The sequence below is a fragment of the Rhodotorula paludigena genome (genome assembly GCF_050403205.1).
Source record: "Rhodotorula paludigena JCM10292 DNA, Rt_paludigena_JCM10292v1_ctg22, whole genome shotgun sequence".
Classification (NCBI taxonomy): domain Eukaryota; kingdom Fungi; phylum Basidiomycota; class Microbotryomycetes; order Sporidiobolales; family Sporidiobolaceae; genus Rhodotorula; species Rhodotorula paludigena.
In genome coordinates this window covers 171,273-190,989 of record NW_027481436.1, presented here as the reverse complement: position 1 = coordinate 190,989, position 19,717 = coordinate 171,273, and the positions used below count along the sequence as shown (strand labels likewise).

The window sequence follows — 19,717 nt, the reverse complement described above, 5'->3', positions numbered from 1 at the left end:
AGAAAGTCGCTCGCGGCATACGGAAGAGGCGAGAGTCGCGAGTCTCGGTTCTGCTTGCACAATCGCCCAGCTATCTCTACAGCGTTCTTACGACGTCTACTTGCCCAGCTGATGCCAGCGCTCGGCGAGGCGCCCGTAGATGTAGAACGGGGCGGGCTCGTCGCCCTCGGTATCGTTGATGTTGATCTTGCCAAAGCTCTTGGCCTTTTGGTCGTCCCACTCCTCGCCCGTGATGCGCTGCCACTCTTTGGGCTTGGTATAGCCGAGGCGGTCGAGCTTCGGAGACTGGAGCGTAAGCGGGTCGATGAGGACCGAGGGCTTGAAGTCGCAGAAGTAGACTGGAAGGCGCATCAGCATTGAACAAGGGCGTGATCAAAGCGCGACTCACTGAGGCCAAGGCGGCGATGGCCGCGCTGGTCCTTGGGCGGACCGACAACGCGGTGGATCGTACTTTTGAACAAGCCGCCGGAGAGAAACTGCTCGTGTCGCTTTCAGCGACATTCGTCGGAGGGACGCAGAGGTTGACACGCACCTCAAGTCGGTCGCCAATGTTGACGACCAGCGCATTGGGACGGTACCCGACGTACTTCCACTGCCCGTCATGGTAGTCGCGGAATTGAAGCGAAGTCATGGGCTGACTTGTGATAAAGGTGAGAGACGACGCGTCCGAATGGCCACGAAGCCAAGTTCCGTCGGTTTTCTTCTCGTCCGAGTCGCTCATGCCGTCTGTGTTCGAATGATTGGATGAGCCAATGTGCGGAAGAGCGATTCAAGCGTACGCACGATAGATCATTGCTCGGGCAAATCCACCGCCCGAAACTTCGGGCTGGTCGGGTGTGACATCGAAGAGACTCCATATGGTGCCTTCGGGCAGCTCGAGTATGATGTCGAAAAGCGCCGAGAGCTTGCGCAGGACCTCGAGGTGCAGGAACGAGAAGTACTCGACGACCTCTGGAAGATGCTGGCGAACGAGAGGCGGGTAGTCCTGCTCGTCGCGGATGGTTGGGTGCAGAAAGTTGCGCTGCACAAACCGTAGAGTCAGCTGCGCAAGCCAGATCCGGGCTGGCAGGGCTTACCCAGTTGAAGTGCTCGATCTGGTCGCGCACACCATGCTGCATCGCCCAGTAGCCACGACTGCAACAGGTGCGCGTCAGTCTCAAAGCAAAGCAATGGTACCCGGAAGGGACACACGGCTTGAAGCCCGAGCCGCGCTCGGCGCCCAGCTTGCGCTTGTCGTCGAACGCATCGCCGTCGGACTGCCCGCTGCCAGCGGGGTATTGCTGCTTCTCTTCGAACGGAAGATCCAGAATGGCCTGTGAGACCGCCTGGAGGTAGTCTAGCTTCGACTGCGGGAAGCCGTGGCCCTCAAGGAAGAAGAAGCCTTGTGTTGTGATCCTGCCGAAGGAGAGTGTGAGCAGGACGCATGGATCAAGTCCTTGGTCACTGACGTACGCCTTTTCGAGGTCGGCAGCCAGCTGCGTGCGCGACTTCAGCCCCTCTGGACCGTCGACAAACTTCGCAAGATCAACGACGCCGAGATCGACGTAAGGCAAGTCCTCCTTGGTCGGCTGCACATGCTCGAAAGGCGGGTAGTGCGGGCGGGCGATCGTCATCTTCACTGCGGCCCAGCGAGTGCAGAAAACAGCGAGGGAACCGGAGATCGAGGGGGAAGACAGTAGAGGCGCAGGACCGGGCCGGGGTTTTCGCCAGAAGTAGAGCCATTGCGAGCTTGGTGCAGATAGCACGTCACGTACGAGCGCTCGCCGAGCTTGTCGGCGCATTTGCGACAAGCGCTGCGATCAGCACGCAAGAACCGCGGGAGGTGGAGCAAGAGCGAAAAGAATACCGCATCGTCGGGCGAGTTTGCGAGCGCAAGCGGCAGGAGCAGTCACAGCCTGTGAACGCGTGTAAGCAGTCTCGTAGCTATCTGGGAGGTATGCAGATGGGGCAGAAGCGAGAGGTGCAGCTGCTGTGGCCGCAATGGTCGCGCTTCTCCCGCCTCGCCGTCTCGCTCCGAGACGCTGGTCAGGCGCGATTGAGCTACAAGTGCTGCTCTCGTACCCGCTCGTCCAGCTCGGCATTTCCACAAGCCGTCGTCGCTACTTCCTCCTCTCATCAGCTCGGAGCGAATGTCAACCTCAAACACCGCAAGCTCGGCTCTCGGGACGTATCTCAGTAGCGCAGGCGGCTACTTCGATGCCCAGCTCGAGTCGCGGCGTGGTACGGATCACCATGGAAGCAGGACGGACCCGCGCTGACCTTGCCCTCCGATAGACTCCTGCGGCACTTCCGTCTACGCCGCCATCGACCTGTCGGAGGGCACTAAAGTCGTCTGCTGCCCCTATTCTCTCGCTGTGACGCCAGATCTCGCCCGCAGGTGTATTCCGTCCGCCCTCTTGCCCTCCGCACCGTCAGCTCCTTCAAAGCGTCCCGCTCGTCAACCCGATCACGAGCTCATGGCACTCTATCTCTCCCTTCATGCACTTCCAAGCGCGATCACCATGCGCGTCGACGGGCTCGACCTTCGGCACCACGTCTACGTCGAGCACCTGCCCTCACGCGACTCGATGCGCACAACCCTCTATTTCTCCGCGGTCGAGCGCGAGCTGCTGCGCGGCAGCAATTTGCACGGTGCGACGGAGGAGCGAGAAGCTGGCTGGCGGCAAGAGTGGGAAGAAGTCGCGAGCTGGATGCAGGACGAGGCGGTGCGGAAGGCGTTGACGTTCGACCTGTGGCTCTGGGCATGTACCATCCTCTCGTGCGCGCTCCTTCCGACTCCTTCGCAGGTACTGCCGCTGACATCCTTTGTGCAGGTCCCGCGCGTTCCCTTCATCCCTCATAGACGGCAACAAGGAGAACAGCACACCGGTGCTCTTCCCCGGGGTTGACATGTTGAACCACCGACCAACGGCGAGGGTCACCTGGTCGATCGACGCGGGCGTCGCGAGCTCGGCGAGCTCCGGGAGCGACGGCAGCCTCACCATTGTGCTGGACGAGGCGGTCGGCGCAGGTACGTACCGGTCTCTCCACTCCGCGAAGCTCTACCAGTTTATACCGACATGTCCGCATCCCAGGCGAACAGGTCTTCAACACCTACGGTGCCAAATCGAACGAGGAACTCCTTCTCGGCTACGGCTTCGTCCTCCCTTCCAACCCCGCCGACTTCCTCGCGCTCAAACTCTCCCTCCCACCATCCGCACCCGCTCGCCTGGTCGACCTACTCTCCCAACTGAAGCTCGACCAGCTGCGCCATCACGTTCCGCAGAGCGGCGAGATTCCGCCCGAGCTGCTCGCGCAGATGCGTCTACTCGTGGCGCAACCTGACGAGCTCGACGCCGTCATTGAGCGCGCGAGCGCAGTATCATTGTGGCAAGAGGCGGTTGGCTTCGTGAGCTGGGAGAACGAGCTGGACGTCCTCGACGCGATCGAGGGTATGCTTGTCAGCAAGCTGCAGGCGCTGCAGCAGGGCGCGGCGGCGGACGAGTCGGACGGGGTACGGCCCGAGGTGCTCGAGATGGTGCAGATCTATCGTCAGGGTGCGTCGTTGCGCCAACTCAATCTTACCTCACGCGCTGACTGTTTCTGCTGGGTGCGCAGGGCAAACAAAGATCTTGCAGGCCGCAATATCGTGGCGAGAGACGGTCTTTGAGCAGACGGTGGACAAGGCAGAAGAAGCAGGCGTTTCTATCGGGTACGATGACGATATGGATGACATAGACGAGGAGGACGAGGAGGAGTAGACGCGCCGGCAGGGCGGCAGCCTTGTCGTCACCTTTATAATCATCATCGTGGTCGACTCACTCTGGGCGTGGCGGGTCAGATCCGGACGGATCGCCAGGTGAAAGCCGGCGGAACGGTTCAGCCTGTCTTTGGCCTGTCTTTACAGCCAGCCCTCCACTCTTTGCCCCCCTTCAGTCCTGTACTTTCGTGGAGTCCATGCTGTAATACCACAATTGGACATATTACTCCCTCAGCCTGGTGAGGAAACGAGCCCAAGTGCCTTGCAAGTGCCCTCAGGAGAACGAAAGGGGGACCTGGTCGTTGTCTTTGTTCTCGACGTGTTCCTGCAGATCTCATGCGCTACAGTCGAAGTTCTAGCGGGCGTTGGAGAGGCGCCCAGCTTTACTCTCGAGTCGCTGCGGAAGTTGATCTCCCCTTCCCGCCTCCGTCGGGCGATGAGAAGCTCTCGCTTCCGTCTCGCAGCTTGACACCGAGGAGCGTCCTCGTGGGACCGCGATGGAGCTTAAAGGGGTTCCGCAGCTTGCGGGCACGCTCGCTTGGATCGCCACGAGCGCGGTGCGCCCTCTCCCGCTTGCCGCCCCACCTCGTCGCGTTGTCGCTGATCTCTTCACGCTCCACAGCTCCAATATGGCTTCCACATCGCGGCACTCAACTCGCTGCTTGACTCGCTCGCGTGCAACACGACCTTCCCGCGGCGCGGCCTCTTTGGCGAGTCGAGCTGCGTCGAGATGAGCGCGGCAGAAACGGGCATCGTGACCAGCTTCTACACGGTGGGAGGCCTCGCGGCGAGTCTGAGCGCGGGAGCCATGATCGAGCGATGGGGTAAGAAGGGAACGGCGGTGCGCAGTGCGGCGGTTATAGTGCTGGTGAGCCCAATCCTTCCTTCCTTCGAGGCGAGTACTGACCTACCTCTCCGTAGGGAGCGTGCGCGGTCGCATTCGGCTCGTATCTGTGGGTACTCGTGCTTGGCCGGGTGCTGATTGGGATGTGTGATTCCTTGTCGCTTTTCGCACGCCTCTTCGCCCGTTTACCCTTGACATTCATAATCGCAGCATGCGGTATCGCAACCGTTCTCGTACCGCTGTACCTGAGCAGTGTTGCTCCACCCGCGCTCGCCGGTAATATTGGTGCGTGCCAGAGTCTCTGACCGATGACAAGCGGGGCTCACACAGCGTCGCACCCAGGCATCTTGACCCAGATTTCGATCAACGTCGGCATCTTTGCCGCGCAAGCCTCGTCCAGTCCGTCCACTCTGTCCTCACGACTCGAGCGTTTGCGGAAACTGACCAGCGTGCCGCGTAGTCCCGCTATCGACGCCCGGCACGGGGCTTTGGCGCACCGTCCCGCTCATCTCGGTGGCCGTAGCGGTCGCACAGGCCCGTGCTGCCGACTCTTCTCTTTTGCACGCTCAACTGATCCGTCACACCCGCAGATCCTGACGAGCCCTCTAGTGCCCGAGCCACACGCAGCACCCAAGCCGGGACGGGTCTTTGATGTCGAGGACGAAGAGCGGACGCCTTTGGCGACCGACGACAACGGCGAGTTTCTCAGATCGACTAGAGTAGCTATTCAGAAGAAGCTGACGCGTTGGCCATGTAGGCGAGTACCCGAACCCTCGTCGCCCCGCAGATGCGGTCCCGTCAATGAGCGTCATGGAGGTCCTGCGGTCAAGCGATCCGGCCGTCAAGCGCGCGTTGTGGACGCTTGTTGCGACTATGCTCTTCCAGCAATTCTCGTGCGTCGAGTCCAACGATCCGGACCTGTCAACGCAGAATGTTGACTTTCGCTTCTTCCGCAGCGGCATTAATGCCGTGCGTCAGCTTCGCATATCCCGATCGAACGGCTCTGACGATGATTCCCACAGGTCATGTACTACAGCACGTCGTATGTCCACCGTTTTGGCTGCGCCAGCTTGTGGCTCGAGCTAACACCCAACCGTCCCGTGCTGGAACAGAATCTTGACTGCCGTCAACCCGGCCAACGCCAAGTCGGTCTCGCTCTTTGTCACCGTCGGTATGTGCTCAGTCCTTAGTTGCCGGCTGTAAGCCAGCGTGAAAGTCGTTTTGACCCTCTACGACAGTGAACCTTGTCATGACCCTGCCGACCGTCTACCTCATTGACGTGCGCGCACCCTTCCTTCTACTCTACTGACGAGACTATGCACTAATGCGAGTCTTCCGACAGCGACTTGGTCGCCGCTCGCTTCTCGTCATCTCGCTCACGGCGATGTGTGTTTCCACGGCCATCCTCGGCTGGTCGATAAATCAGTCGCACTTCCTGGTCGCGAGCGCCGGCATTATCGCCTTTGTCGTCAGCTTTGCTATTGGTCTGGGACCGATCCCCTTTGTGCTGGTGGGCGAGCTCCCGCCGAAAGAGGTACACCTTCTTTCGCTCCTGAATGCCGTTCCGCGTCGTCTCACTCCCATCTTTGCGCGCAGGCGAGCTCCTCCACAGCGTCGATCGCCGTTGTAAGTGCTTCGCTTTTCGTCCCCTGCCGATGCTTGCTGCCGCCGCTGTCGGGCTCTGCGATCCGCTCGCGAGTCCCTGCTGTCTCGCGAACGCCCCGAGGGCGTGTCTGGAAAAGCAGAGCTCTGCGACAAGGCGACGGCAGAAACTAATGCGACACGACTGCGGCCTCGAGCTCGCCTGGCTCTGCGCTCCGCAGCGCAGTCGTCCGGCAACCTCGCCTGGTCGGCGGCTCTTCTCCGTGCTCTCCGGCTCTTGGAGCGGACTCATCCTCACGCGCGCACTCGCATGAACACGGCTTGCTGACCGTCTTGCGCTCTCCTCGGCTCGCAGGCCGTCAACTGGACTTCCAACCTCGTGGTCGGCGTCGCGTTCCTCCCACTGCGCGACTGGCTTGCGGGATCAGACGGCAAGAACAGCGGAACCGTCTTCTACGTCTTTACGGCACTCACCGCAATTGGTGCGGTGGTTGTCGGAAGACTCGTCCGGTAGACCCGCTGCCGCTGCATCACTTTCGGACTTCTCAGTTCATGTGGACTCTTCAGACTTGGCCTCGTGTGTTGTGTTGCGAGGTGTTCCCATCGCATCTTTGCCGGTTGCATCGACCGCTAGCGCGCATCAAAGTTGCTGCTCCTTGATCGCAAGATGCATCTCCCGCACAAGGGTTTCCGAAAAGCACAGAAGCGCGCCTGCGTCGATTGGTCGCGATCAAGCGTCGGAGATCGGCCACGGCACGCGGACTTCGCAGCGGATCCTTCCTCGACTCGGGAAGCGAACGAGCTCCCAGAGCACTTTGCTCGAGTTGCATGGCTCGCAAAGCGCATCGCACGTGTCGTCTGAAATGGACCTCTGAGCGGAAGATGCATCTCGGGGCGGCACCACGGCGGCTGAAGCACGGGAGGCTGTCCTCGATTCCGTCCTCGCTCGACGAGGTTCTTGATTGCGTTGTCGCGGTCAGATCAAGTGATGAGAGGTGAGACTCGGGACGAGCTTCATGCGAGCTAGCGAAAGTCCAAGGGAAAGCCGCGGAATGTCGGAAAGAGTGACGAGGAGGTCGAAGGGGAGAAAGGCAAGCTTCGGAACTTCGGGCCTTCGAGCGATTTAAGCTTCATTCGCGCAACATTCGCGTGCTGCGATGAAAGCGGGGCAGGATCAAGGGGGCAAGCGGGGTGGACGGAGGGAGGTCGGCAGGAGTTGCGTCGGCAGGCTAACTGCGATGCAGGCGCTTCGCAGCGAGCGAGATTCGCAGCTGCAGCGCAAAGCACAGGAGTGCGGACGAGAGAGGACCGACCAGGGGCAGCGGCGACGGCCAGGCACCTCGAGCGGAGCTGCGAGGTACGTTCGCTGCGAGCAGCTCAACCTCTTTCTCGTCGCCCAGCATGAGCGCCCCAGCGGTGCAGCACGCACAGGCTAGCGGTGCAGCCTTGCCACAGGCTGCACCGCCGTCGCCGGGCAAGAACCGCACAACGTGAGTTCTCTCCGTCCCGTCCGCCGACCGTTCGCGCACAAAGCGTCATGCCGGCAACCTCGCTCGTCTCGCTCCGTGCGAGCTGGGAGAACAGCTAGAATCGTTTGGCAAGGCTCACAGACTAACGCTGTCTTGCTGCCCTGGACGATGCAGGCTCTACCACCTCGATGTCCGGCAGTGCGTTCTCCGTTTCCTCCGGACCGCTCGTGTGACTTGGACCAGCATACATGCGGCCGTTCGCCTGGCCGAGGCGACGCTGCATCCTGCGGACTGCCTGGCTCCCTCTGCGAAGTCAAGGTTCTCATGGTGTTGACATCCACTCTTCCCTCCAGGCAACCGCGGCAGGCCCGCATGGCTGGGTCGGGTGAGAAAGCGGACCGCCGACCTATCGACCCTCCGCCCATCATCCGCTTGCGCACTCGCAAAGCGCATGCACGCAAGAAGCCCGAGCACCTGCTCACCGACAACGACCTCGTGACGCCGACTCTCACGCACACGCTCTTCATGTTCGCGTCGCTCGTCCCCGAGAACAGCGAGGAGGAGCTTTTCGAGGCACACGGGAGCAAGAACGCTCTGGTCGCCGGCAGCGTCGTCTCGTCGCTGTTCCATCTTAAGGACTCGTCCTGCTTCGTCTTTCCCGACATGAGCATCCGCGTGGAGGGGCGCTGGCGATTCAAAATGAGCCTGTACGAGGTTCACGAGTGCGCTTCCATCATATACAGTCTGACCGAGACAATGCTGATGACCCGTTCCGCAGGGACGGCGTCGAGTTCTGCGCAGCCATCCTAACCGACGTCTTCCAGGTGTACTCAAGCAAACGCTTTCCCGGCATGGGCAGTGCGTCCGAAGTTGCTTCGACGTTGGCAAGACAGGTCTGAACACTTCCACCTGCAGAGTCGACAGAATTGTCCAAGTCGTTCGCCCAGCAGGGCCTCAAGCTGCGCATTCGCAGGCCAGGGCAAAAGTGCGTAGCTACCTGCTTCTTACCGCCTGTCCTACTGACCCTTCCGTGAATGTGCAGAAATGAAGACGAGGACGACTCGGATACGGTCCAGCCTGCGCAGACAAAGCCGACGCCACGGCGGCGTGCGCCGAGCGGGCCGCCGGACGGCTTTGCTGCACCCTCATCTCGCCGCGTATCTGCGCCCATCGCAATTGGTCCTGCCCCTCTTCCAGCACCCGCTGGTCCCCCTGCTACCGGTTCACGTCCTTGGACCTCGTGGGACGCGTCCTCTCCCTTCACTGCCGTGCGGACCCACGCGCCGCCCGCGCGTGCTTATCCGCCGCCGATATCGCATCATGCGTACTTGCATTCGCAAGCTTCGCTGCACGCGCTCGACACGCGCCGGCTAGCGCCGACGACTTTCGAGCCGTCGCCTTCGTCCGCCTACACACCGTCGCCTTCTTCCGCCGGACCTCAGCGCACGATTTCCGGCTTGTACAGACACCACAGCCACCCGTATGCGTACCCGTATACCGCCGACGCAGGTTCTGCCGCGCTGTCGCATCCGCACTCGCATGCGCACATGCGAACCTCGCCGCAATTCCCGCCTCCGCCTCAGTTCCATCATCACGCTCGCGGCCGCTCCCCTTCTCCGCCACCCACCCTTGCCCCTATCCGCAATATCCCACCTCCGCCTGCCCGTACAAGGCAGTCCCCTCCCTTCCCAGCCCCGCCCGCCTCGCTCGAAATGTCGCACTCGCGCTCGCAAGGCCCGCACGACCCGCATAATTCGCGCACGGGCACATCACCGCGCTTGGCGCTCGGTCCCGCCGCGCGTCGCTTTTCGCCTCCATCGGCAACGTCGGCGCTCCTCGGCGCAGCGGCGAGTCCGCGCATGCAGGGGGCCGAGTCGTCGCTGCGCTCGACCAACTCGCCAGCTTCGGCCTCGGGCCTCTCGACTTCCGCGGCCGAGGACGCGAGCTCGAGCGGAGTCGCGCAGGCACACGGACAAGATGTCGAGATGCACTCGGCAACGGAATCGTCGCCGCCTACTCCGGCTGAGGGCGGGCTGCCAATCAGCGCCGGAGGGTCGCGCGCGAGTCTGTCGATGCTGCTCGGCGAGGGGTGCTCGAGCGCGAAAGAGGTCGACGGAGGGGACGACGGGGTCATATTTATGTGAGGAGGGACGCACCACGGAGAACGGCTGGTCCGTTGGCGGGAGAGAGAAGGAGCCCGCAATTCGCCTCGACGGTTAACGATTTGTACATAGAATCTTGGCGTAGCATGCAGTGCAGCCCGTCGCCTCGCAAACGTTTCTATGCCGCTTCCGCTCGGCAAACATGTTGTAGATCAGCCCACCTCGCCAGCGCAACCCGGCCCGACCATTCAAACCTCTCTGAGAGCAGACTGCGCGCACACCACCGACAAGTGTCGTGACCGGGTAGCCATTTTGCGGCCAACCCGCATCGCTCAACCTCGTTGCACCGCCTCGTTCCGCTTTCTTGCTCGTTCAAGCACGCCCATACCCTTGAGAAGTCATGCCGCTGCCTGCAGGGGTTCCGTCTGTACCTGCGCAGCTGTGTCTGCTAGACTCGCTGCCTCCCGCGTACGCTACGCTGCCTCCTCGTCTTCGAGTCGTGGGAAGGTTCGTCTCCGTTGTCGCTCGCGAGCGTCCCGCCCAGCTGACCCGCGTCCACCCACGCGCAGAGTACTAGCCTACGATGCCGGTCGCGCCCTCGCGCTGCTCACGGATGGGTCTCACGCCGTCCTCGTCGACCTCTCGCTCGTCCTGCACAACAACCCTTTTCTCAGCGGTGGTGCCGCGCCACGGATCAAGGACCGTCTGATGGTGACAGGCGAGCTCTTCAAATTTGAGGTGCGCTTCGCCGTTGGAACTCTCGCGCGCATCGCCCAACTGACCTGCGCGGAACCGTCGCAGACTGCTCTATCCGCCCCGCCTATCTCGCTCGCGCTCGCCTCTCGCGCAGCGCCGACGTATGACGAGCACGTGGTGCTGCGTGCCGAGCGCGCGCAGGAGTGCGAGGAGCTCGACATGGAGAAATGGAGGGAGGCTGTCAAGGCTGTGCACGACATGGTCGGCGGGGCGAGCACGACGCGGTGACGCGAGCGCCGGTGCTCCTTGTCGCCGTTCGAGGTGCGCCGCGAGTATCACGCTGCTCGGGAGGGCCCGGGCGGAAGCGCTCAGACGGGTCACGGGCGGACTCAGACTGTCAGTAGGCACCTGTCCTGTTCCTTCCTAGTCTAGTGGCATGAGCTGAACGATGGCCTCGCATCTATGACAGCTCGAGCGAATGGGGGAGCAGGTCGAATAGCGGTTTCTCGCCCATCTCCCACTCTACCGCCACCCGCGCCGCTCGACCTCCTTCCTCAGCTCGCGGATCGCCCCCGGGCCCGCCTTGCAGCACCCGCCGACGCCAACTCCGCCCCACGCGCCACTCTCGCGCGCGATGCCCGCCGCGTCCGCCACGAGCGCCGCCCACGCCGAGTCGGTCAGGCCCGCGGGGTGGTGCCACGAGCGCGAGACGACGTCGTAGATCGCCCCGCCGTCCGGGTAGAGGAAGAACCAGGGCTTGTTCTGCGTCGCGGCGTCTGCTGCGAGCTGCTCGAGCGTGGCGGACGAGAGACCGCGGACGACTTCGGCCGCGCGGAGCGGCGACGTGCAGTTGAAGCCGACGCCGTCGGGCGAGGCGTACGCTGCACTGTCTCCTTCGCGCGGGACGGCGAAGAGCGCCTGCGCCAGAGTCGGAAGCTGCGATGCGAGGTTGGGAAGGTGCGAGAGGGCGGGGTCGGGGAAGCGCACGGGCGCCTCGGCGTCGTCGGCCGAGTGGTTCGTGTCCCGCGGGAAGACGAGCGAGATGTAGAACGGCTTGTCGGCGGTGGCGGGGCGGGAAGAGCGGAACGCGGCGACACCGCGGCGGATGGCGAGGATCTCGGTGACGGAAGGCACCGTCTCGAACGCGAGGAGCTTGATGCCGGCGTCCCAGGTAGGCGCGCCGACCGACGCAAAGTGCTCCAAGCGTTGCAGGTGCCAAGCAGCGAGGTGCAGCTCCTCGTCGCTCGCGCTGCCGACGCCAAGGGCGCGCACCGCGTCGAGCGGGAGCGGCACAGCTTGAAGCGCAGCGGACGAGCATGCGGGCTTGGCATCTGCGGCAGCCGTGGCGGCGGGCCCAAACGGCGGAGGGTAGGCACCGGTGTACTCCTGACCGGGCTGGAGCGACGAGCCGTACGGTCCGAGGGAGAGGGCAACGGCAGCACCGCCCGTCGGGGTCGGGCGCGATCCAGACGAGCACGAAGCGCATGCGAGGGGAAGGGCAGACACCATCGTCTGCAGGGAGGCATCGATCTCGGCGGAAGAGGGAGATGTGCGGTCGCCTAGGAAGAGCGGGAGCGTCGACTGGTAGCTACGGAGGGACTGAGGGTCAGCTCGTCACTTCCCGCGACGCCCATCCTCTCGGGGCGACGCACGTGCACGTCTCGACGACGTCTGCGCCGGCATCAACCCAGGTGCGATGAAGCTTGTCGAGCTGTGCCCTTCCTGGCTCCGTCGCAAGCAGCTCGGACGACCACAGAGCCGAGTCGAGACCCAGCTCAAACGGCGGGGCCTGCAGCGTCGTGCCCATGCCTCCGTCTGCAGGACATGAGAGAGTTGCGGCAAGTTTGCCGAGATCAGCGAGAAGTCCGAAGCGAGCAGCGGGAAGGAAACGGGCGCACCGAGGACGACGACCTTGCGCTCGGGCGGGAAGATGGAGCTGAATCCTGGCATACTGGCGGTCTCGCAGCTGCACAGCAAAGAAGGCGGGTAGCGGAGAAGTCCGGATCCCGCTTGCGGCGAGCGCGACGAGGACTTTGACCGCTCGCCTCAGCGCCAATCTGCTCTGAGAGTACAGAGGCAATCGCACAACTAGATATAAGCTCAGAATTTCTCTTTCACTGCACGAAACGACGCTCGGGGCTGCTGCCGCCGCGCTGTCTTGCCTCGACTGGCAAATTGTCATCAGCTCGTCCTTTGCTCAGGCCATACGGCGCTCAGGGTGACGCGGACTCCATTACGATCGTTTTAGGTAGGCTTGAGACAGGTCATGTCATGGCTGGAGGCAGAATGTGGCGCCACGACTCTTGATTCTCGTCCCTGCTCTCTCTTCGAGACTCCTCGACCTCGCGAATTCTGCGGTCGCAGACCACGCGGCCCAATGGACCGGTCCATGGCGGTGGCACAGTCAGCAGCGCTCGGGGCGTGCACCGCTATCTGCGTGAGCTCGAACTCGGTGGCTGTCCGGGATGGTGCCGTCCCGTTTCGTTCGCACTGAACAGAGCACCCTCCCGTGCCCTCGTGCCGTGCGGATATACGCCCTCTCGCTCTTAAGCTTATCCTGCTGCCCCTCGGCGCGCTAGCTCGTCGCGCTCGTATTGGATGAGCGCGATCCGATGAGCCTTGGGGTGGCCGGAACGCGATTCATATATTGGGGTGGCGGGCGGCACAGGATGATGCTGGGTGAGCGGCGAACAGGGGCGCAAATCGCTTTGTAAGCGATGACAAGCGATAGGGTCGAGGCGGTCGAGCTCGACGGAGGTTATGCTCGAGACGGAGTTGCGCTGGACGGGCTCGTGAGCGATGCCCCGATGCACTCACATGCAGTCTTCGGGCTTGCTGTACGTGGTTCGCCATTTTCTCGTGAGCAGTGCCTAAGCAGCAACTTGCGGCCCGGTTGTCGGACGAGAACCAGCTCGAGCCGTGACCGATACAAGCGGGAGCTCAGCATTCGAGCGGGCGGTCTGCAGTGATTGTACAGCGAGCGGCTGAAAGATGAGCCGAACGCGCAGCAGAGCAGCTACAGCCGCTGTAGGTACAGGACGGCTGGAGAGCCAGATGATGAGCGCGAGCTCGAGCAATTCGACACGAGATGCCCGGAAAAGCGCTGGGCTACGTGGCCTGGTCTGGTCCATCTTTCTCAGTCGTGCCGGGCGGCGCACGGTGGCGGTGGAGCAGAGTCGGGGAGAGCGCGGGTGCGAGATCGAAGGCGCGAGGATTGGAGGAAGCGCGCCGCCGCCCGTCGCCGCCGCTCGCCTCTGCGCTCCCGAGTCTCCGCGTGGCTGTCCGTGCAGGTCCAGTCCCCACCACCAAGCCCTTCCCACGCCTCCCGCCATGTCCTTCTTTGCCTCGGTCGTCGAGTCGGTCTTTGGCACCGTCCACGCCGAGCAGACGCAGCCAGAGTCGCGCGCACACGACGAGGACCGCTCAAACACGAGCACCGCCACCATCGACGACCCTGAGGAAGCCAAGCAGCACAAGGCCGAGCTCGGCGAGAAGCAGGACGAGGCCGACGGCGCCGAGGACGAGGAGGAGGAGGAGGTGCCCGACGTGCGTCTCGCCGCCGCGCACTCGCGCTGGAGCTGCCGCGGTAGATCCGTGTGCACTCAGAACACGCTGACTGACCCGCACACCCACTCTGACAGCAAGGCGACGAGATCCGGGAGGGTGCGTTGCCCCTCTTGCCGCTCTGCGCCATCCTTCGTCTCGCCATCGGCTCGCTTGCACACGCTGGGCCGTGCTGCAGCGGGTCGTCGCGAATCCGTGTAGTGGCAGCAGCTGACCCGGCACACTCTCGCTCACAGCATGCGGCCAGACCAAGGTCTGCCATGAGTTCAAGCACCACCTCGAGGAGTGCGGCGAGCGTCTGGCAGCGGGCAAGACCATCGTCGACAACGAGACTTGCGTCGAGGAGCTCTGTGAGTGGCGCGTTCATCGCACTTCGGGGAGAGAGATCGAGGCGTCCACCCTCGCCAAGTGGACGACTAGCTTGCCGGCAAGCGAGACGGGCGCACTCCTCGTCCTGCTTGTCGGCTTTGGCATGTCGTCCAAGCCTCCAGACAATGTCCATCCGCTGACCGACACGTTGCCCTGCAGTCCACTACATGCACTGCGTGGAGGACTGCGTGCGTCCTCCCGTCTCGCGTTCTGCCCTTCTGGACACCGCATCTGACCTCGCTCCGCCCGACAGGCCGCGCCCAAGATCTTTGCTGCGCTCAAGTAAGCGCGCACGAGTCGTGGTGTGTCCGGAGGAGAGGTGTAGACTTGCGTGCGAGTGGAAGGAGTCGCGGTCGGGAGGGTTTCTGAGGGTTGCCGCAGTGCAAAAGCCTATTTCGTTGCGATACTATCGTCTCGATCGGGTTGAGATAGTCTGCTGTACTTGTCCGAATCCGCCTGGCTGGGAGAATGAGCACTGGTCTGCTCCACCGGAAGCTCTCGTTCTTTCCGCTCCACCATGCTCGACGCGGCGGTCTCGAATCGGCTCGCGCCGCCCGCGAGCAGCTCGCAGCATGCGCCCCTGCTCGTCCTGAGCGACACGCTCCTCCAGCCGTCGCTCGTCGTCCTGCGGCACTTCATCGCCTCGGCGCTCTCGACGCCCGCCGCGCCGCCTCGGCGCCCTGCCCAGCCGCAGCGAGTCGTGCTGCTGTGCGCTGAGCAGGACCCGCACAAGTTCTTGCCGGCACACGGGGCGTACGACGCGCAGCGCGTGAGCGTCGTCGATGCGACGCTCGCGGCGCCGTACGCTTCCTCGTCGTCTGCGCCGCTCGCGAGCGCGGCGAGCCATGCGCTGGTCGACTTGTCGTCCGCCGAAGGAGCGCAGCAGCTGGTCAGAGCGGCGGAAGAGGCGGTCGGGCGCGGTGCGGCGGACGAACCCGTCTTGCTCGTGCTGGAATCGGTCAACGCACTCGCGGACGAGCTAGACGGAGGTGTTGTCAGTACTGTCAAGGTGGTGAAGAGGCTCTTGGACGTGCTCAAGGGGCGCAAAGGTGCGCTTTCAGACGCCAGTCTTCTTCGCGGCCCAAGACGTCCTGCTGTTCCTCGCTCTGCGGCTGCTCGGCGGGAAGCGTGGTCGCTAACGGTCGCGTTCCACAGGGTCGCGCCTTCTACTTGTCCACCACGACGACCTCCCTGCCCTCCCATCCGGCCCCGCTTCTTCGACCTCCTTGCTCTCGCCCTCGCTCCTTTCCACCCTCCTGACGCCGACGATCTCGCCCTCGACCCTGCACCTCACCCTGCATCCCTCATCACACCTCGCCCTCCTCGCGCGCGACTATTCCCTCACGATTCCGCTTCCTCCCTCGCCCTCCTCCGCCGACGACAGCTCCTCCTCTCCCTCGCTCGATCTCCGCACGCCCCAGTTCCTCGACTCGCTCCGCCGCCGCGCCCACGGCGATCCGTTCGTCCGCCCCGAGCGCGCAGAAGACGAAGACGAGCGCGTCCCGCTCGATGCGCTCGGCGCGAGTGTCGGTGCCCCGGCAGCTGCAGCGGGCCCAGGCGGAGCGCGAGACGCGCTCAGCCTCGGTCTGGCGTCGCACACGAACGGACACAACGGCGCGGCGTCGAGCAGACGCGGCGGATGTGTCGTCCAGTGGACATGTCGCGGACTTGACATTGTCGCGGACCCGGCTGCTGCGTCCGGCGCGGGCGGCTCGGCCGCGGCAGGTCGGCTGCGGCAGCAGGAGCGGGAACGGGCGTCTCGCGGCGAGGTCAAGAAGGTGGTCAAATGGGGCTTTGAGGGTGTCGTTGCGAGAGCAGTGAGGGGAGAGAAGGGCGAGCTGAGAGTCGAGGTCCGAAGAGCGGGACTGGGCGAGGTGCTGGACCCGGCGCAGATGGGTCTACGAAGCGCCACTTCGACGGTGCGTCGTACTCTCCCGGCAGAGATTGGTGTCGGGACCGTATCGCTGACCCTGATGCCCATCTCCAAGACTCCGCCAGTCGCTTCCCCCGCCACCTCCCACACTGCAGCTGCATCTCCAACGCCCGCCTCGTCAGCACCCGCCCCTCTTCCCTTCTCCCTCTCCCTCACCGACTCGCAGCGCCAAGCCCGCTCGCTCGTCGCGAACCCGTTCGCAGGCGCCGACAAGCCCATCTACGGCGAGGCAGGGTACGAGGCGCCCGTCCTGCCCGGTGCAGCCGCGACGGTCGAGTATACGCCGGATCGGGGGGACGACTTTGATGAGGAGGACCCGGACGAGGATCTCGAGCTGTGAGGCGAACACCTCGCAATGCAGCGCGATGCGGCCTCGTCAATCAACGAGTTCGCCTCTGCGACTTTTTGCCCGCTTCTTGAGATGGAGAAGACCACACTTGCACTGCGCCTGAGGCGCTGCTTGGGCGCCGGCTCTGGCTTCGCTGTTTCGGCCTTCTCAAGCACGCTGCTCACTAATCGCTGCTCCGCTTCGTGCAACTCGTTCGATTCTTTCGGACTTTCTGTTCGCTTGTCTGTCTTGTTGCCTGCATGCGACGAGTCGGGGTCCGCCTCACGCACCGGCGCAACCTGGTTCGTTGAACCTGCAGCGGACTTGCCGCGCAAAGTCCATAGGGGTCTCTTTGGTCTGTTTGCTATCCCTTCTACTGCTCGTTTTGCAGACACTCGACGGGACCTGTAAGCTACGAGCATGCCACGCTCTCGGGCCGATTCGAGCGCCACTAGCTCGTCGTCTTTCTCCGACTCTGACGGGTCGGACTACGAGCGCCGCTTTCAGCTTCCACGGCGCCGCCGAGGCAGCTATGAGCAGCGCATACCACATGCAGAGGAGCGCCGGATGCTGGAGCTGGGATATGGCCGCCGAAACCACGACTCTCTCGCGCCAATGTTACACGGCGTCGACGCCGATACAGCCGACGGAATCGTGCGCTCTCTCGACTTCTGCCATGGCGCCTGTAAGTGACGTTCTGAGACTCTACAGCACGCCTGGCTCTCGGAAGAGCCCCTGACAGGCCGTCCTTCCTCGTCTCGCCGCTCGTCAACACCGAGTTTCAAGCACGATCGCTCTCGCCGGAGTACCGCAGACGACCCTCCGCTCCCGTCTTACGGCCGTCACCAGGAAACGGGTATGCACCTGACGGGGGCGCAAGCACTGGGCGAAGGTGCTCGGGCCGACGAGCGCAGGCGCAAGCGTCGCAAGACGATCAAAGCCGCGGTGCTCGGCGTTGGCTCAATGGTGGCGCTAGTCGGAGGTATTGCCGTCATGACAACTGTCCTGCAGAAGTAGTGCGAGAGACCTGTGCTAGAACGAGGCCTTTTCGCCAACGTTTGAAGGCTTCCGCGAGAGGAGAGGCTTTCTTGCGAGAGCAAGAAGCCGTGCAGGTCGCGTGCAGTCGTCCAACGGACGGTCGCAATACAAGGAGCGGTCATAACTTTGCGAGCCTAAAATCACAGACAACAAGTGAGCTTCAGCTGGTGGATGTGAAAGACGTCAAGACGAGGAAAGGGAAGGTCCACAAGCGGACTGAACAGCGTCCTAACACGTCGGAGAGTCGTGAGGTAGGACAAATAATGGTGGCGCGCTTGTGAGTCTAGCTCTGCACACTCGGTGCGAGCACAGTGCGCATAATCTGCTCGATAGCAGACCGTCAGTTGACCCAGCCCGCCTCGATGCCAGAAAGCCAATATCATCCACGCGTACAGGGGAACGAGAGAGTGGCAGCGTACCTCTTCCTGCTCCATGCCCGACGGATCAAAGTCCCAACGTCCTCCGTCGCGAAACTCGACCTCAACAGTCGGCGGGCTGCCCATCCGGGTCGTGACAACGGGCCAGCGCCTGTTCGACCGACCGCGCCGCCTTGCGCTGCTTGACGGCTGATCGACATCATTGCTGGTCGAGCGGGGATCCCACTCGCGCGAGCCGCCGAGCGAGAGGTCCGTCAGGCCCAAGACCCAGGCATTGAGCGCGCCGGCGGTGGTTGAAGTACGGCTGTCGACGTCGACCGGAACCGATACGGGCGAGACAGGCGATGTGGCATGCGAAGATGGGCGGAAGCGCACGTTGAGCGCCTTGACGTTGTCCCATGAGCGCGGCTTGGGCTCGACAGGCGAGAGAGGTGCAGAAGGGCTTGTTGGCGAGATGGGAGAAGGAGCTTTGCGGTCGTGATGGTACAGCTGAGGGAGATGAGAGAAGGACGAGACAAAGGCGTGATAAGAACCGGCGGCAAAGTTGCGAAGGTCGAGATGGGTGGAAGACCGCTGTGCGGGTGCAGCGGAGGACGGGCTGGGAATGGTCGGCGTTGTCGCTCTTGACGTGTCTTCGTCCTCGAGTAAAGACGGCGCAGACAGGCGGCGCCCGGTGTCGAGGTAACGAGAGAGGGAGGCGAGGGATCCGTAGTGTGTACGCTTGGAGCCGAGCGACGAGGGTGACGAAGGCGAGCGGTGCAGACCAAACTTGTCCGTCTTCCCTCCGCTCAGACTTGCGGCGTCCGTTGAAAACGCGAGGTTCGAGTACCGCCGCTCGAACGGAACGCGGCGGCGGGGAGACGACGGCGGTGAGAGCGAGGGTGCAAGCGGTACACCGCGACTTGTTGGCGGCGAGACCGATGCCAAGCGAGTGAGCTCGGTGACTGCTGCTGAGAAGGTGTGCTGGGTCGGCGGCGCCGCGACGGTGAAAGATCGACGCCGACTATGGTGAGCGGGTTGCGGCGAGGCGTTGTTTGTCAGGATGGCGGGTGCAATGGGTAAGCTTGAAACGGATTCGGGCTGCACGCTGACGCTGGAGCCGAGGCAAGTCAGCCCCAACAGGCGCACTTGCACGGGAGAAAGAGCCCACCTGGCCTCGCCTTTCGCGCCGCCGGCCCTCCTCGACCAGCTCGCTGAGCAAAGGCTCCTGGCAAGACTCGGCTCGCGCGAGGTCGCCCTCGCAGGGACGCGGCCGTGCTCATCGGACCATCTGAGCGCCCTGCCCCGCCCGCGGTGGCTCATATTCATCTCCAGCGCAGTGGGCGAGACTGGCGCGGAAGCATCGTGCGCCGACTCTTCGACCGGGTTCGAGAAAAGCGAGGGGTCGTGCAGGGCCGCGAGAGCAACGAACGAGTCGCCTTCGGGGTCAGGCTGAAGTGCAGACGAATCCGACGCCGCGGTCAAATGCGGGTCTTGCAACTCGGTCGGCGGGTCGCTCACCTCGTCTCCGCCAGCACCATCCTCCGTCGACATACAAGGCTCGACGCTCGACCTCCAGGCGTCAATACGACTTGAAGCTGCCGTGACTGGGTTACATAGCGGCGGCAGGTCAGCTTGAAGCGGCGCCTTCTCGTCGTTCAACGCTGCCGGGGCTGG

The 19,717-nt window shown here is 63.3% G+C and overlaps 9 protein-coding genes across 9 annotated transcripts; 6 read left to right on the top strand and 3 right to left on the bottom strand.

The window, feature by feature from the left end:
* Positions 1–96: 96 nt before the first annotated feature.
* On the bottom strand, positions 97–1,613 carry JCM10292_004040 (uncharacterized protein; the record flags this gene model as incomplete). Its single annotated transcript, XM_076649233.1, has 7 exons — positions 97–338; positions 389–476; positions 533–726; positions 784–1,021; positions 1,077–1,134; positions 1,192–1,395; positions 1,453–1,613. The coding sequence occupies 7 exons, from the start codon at positions 1,611–1,613 to the stop codon at positions 97–99; spliced, it is 1,185 nt and encodes a 394-aa protein (XP_076505243.1).
* A 516-nt stretch (positions 1,614–2,129) lies between these two features.
* Positions 2,130–3,740, top strand: JCM10292_004039 (uncharacterized protein; the record flags this gene model as incomplete). Its single annotated transcript, XM_076649232.1, has 5 exons — positions 2,130–2,220; positions 2,275–2,758; positions 2,814–3,010; positions 3,075–3,536; positions 3,598–3,740. 5 exons carry the CDS (start codon positions 2,130–2,132, stop codon positions 3,738–3,740), a joined length of 1,377 nt encoding a protein of 458 aa, XP_076505242.1.
* A 496-nt stretch (positions 3,741–4,236) lies between these two features.
* Positions 4,237–6,699, top strand: JCM10292_004038 (uncharacterized protein; the record flags this gene model as incomplete). The annotated part of the gene is made up of 15 exons (XM_076649231.1): positions 4,237–4,296; positions 4,362–4,607; positions 4,661–4,730; positions 4,794–4,868; positions 4,926–4,982; positions 5,044–5,117; positions 5,174–5,327; positions 5,371–5,476; positions 5,540–5,552; positions 5,606–5,625; positions 5,696–5,754; positions 5,822–5,862; positions 5,926–6,117; positions 6,180–6,209; positions 6,541–6,699. 15 exons carry the CDS (start codon positions 4,237–4,239, stop codon positions 6,697–6,699), a joined length of 1,356 nt encoding a protein of 451 aa, XP_076505241.1.
* An 887-nt stretch (positions 6,700–7,586) lies between these two features.
* Positions 7,587–9,798, top strand: JCM10292_004037 (uncharacterized protein; the record flags this gene model as incomplete). Its single annotated transcript, XM_076649230.1, has 6 exons — positions 7,587–7,675; positions 7,829–7,852; positions 8,008–8,376; positions 8,433–8,512; positions 8,570–8,639; positions 8,697–9,798. 6 exons carry the CDS (start codon positions 7,587–7,589, stop codon positions 9,796–9,798), a joined length of 1,734 nt encoding a protein of 577 aa, XP_076505240.1.
* Positions 9,799–10,156: 358 nt separating this feature from the next.
* Positions 10,157–10,740, top strand: JCM10292_004036 (uncharacterized protein; the record flags this gene model as incomplete). Its single annotated transcript, XM_076649229.1, has 3 exons — positions 10,157–10,263; positions 10,326–10,494; positions 10,558–10,740. 3 exons carry the CDS (start codon positions 10,157–10,159, stop codon positions 10,738–10,740), a joined length of 459 nt encoding a protein of 152 aa, XP_076505239.1.
* A 234-nt stretch (positions 10,741–10,974) lies between these two features.
* Positions 10,975–12,402, bottom strand: JCM10292_004035 (homocysteine S-methyltransferase family protein; the record flags this gene model as incomplete). Its single annotated transcript, XM_076649228.1, has 3 exons — positions 10,975–12,040; positions 12,105–12,267; positions 12,351–12,402. The coding sequence occupies 3 exons, from the start codon at positions 12,400–12,402 to the stop codon at positions 10,975–10,977; spliced, it is 1,281 nt and encodes a 426-aa protein (XP_076505238.1).
* Positions 12,403–13,782: 1,380 nt separating this feature from the next.
* Positions 13,783–14,671, top strand: JCM10292_004034 (cytochrome b-c1 complex subunit 6 family protein; the record flags this gene model as incomplete). Its single annotated transcript, XM_076649227.1, has 5 exons — positions 13,783–13,998; positions 14,094–14,115; positions 14,253–14,366; positions 14,545–14,573; positions 14,639–14,671. 5 exons carry the CDS (start codon positions 13,783–13,785, stop codon positions 14,669–14,671), a joined length of 414 nt encoding a protein of 137 aa, XP_076505237.1.
* A 231-nt stretch (positions 14,672–14,902) lies between these two features.
* Positions 14,903–16,658, top strand: JCM10292_004033 (uncharacterized protein; the record flags this gene model as incomplete). The annotated part of the gene is made up of 2 exons (XM_076649226.1): positions 14,903–15,434; positions 15,541–16,658. The coding sequence occupies 2 exons, from the start codon at positions 14,903–14,905 to the stop codon at positions 16,656–16,658; spliced, it is 1,650 nt and encodes a 549-aa protein (XP_076505236.1).
* A 1,309-nt stretch (positions 16,659–17,967) lies between these two features.
* On the bottom strand, positions 17,968–19,594 carry JCM10292_004032 (uncharacterized protein; the record flags this gene model as incomplete). Its single annotated transcript, XM_076649225.1, has 3 exons — positions 17,968–18,006; positions 18,104–19,154; positions 19,212–19,594. 3 exons carry the CDS (start codon positions 19,592–19,594, stop codon positions 17,968–17,970), a joined length of 1,473 nt encoding a protein of 490 aa, XP_076505235.1.
* Between the last annotated feature and the right edge of the window lie 123 nt (positions 19,595–19,717).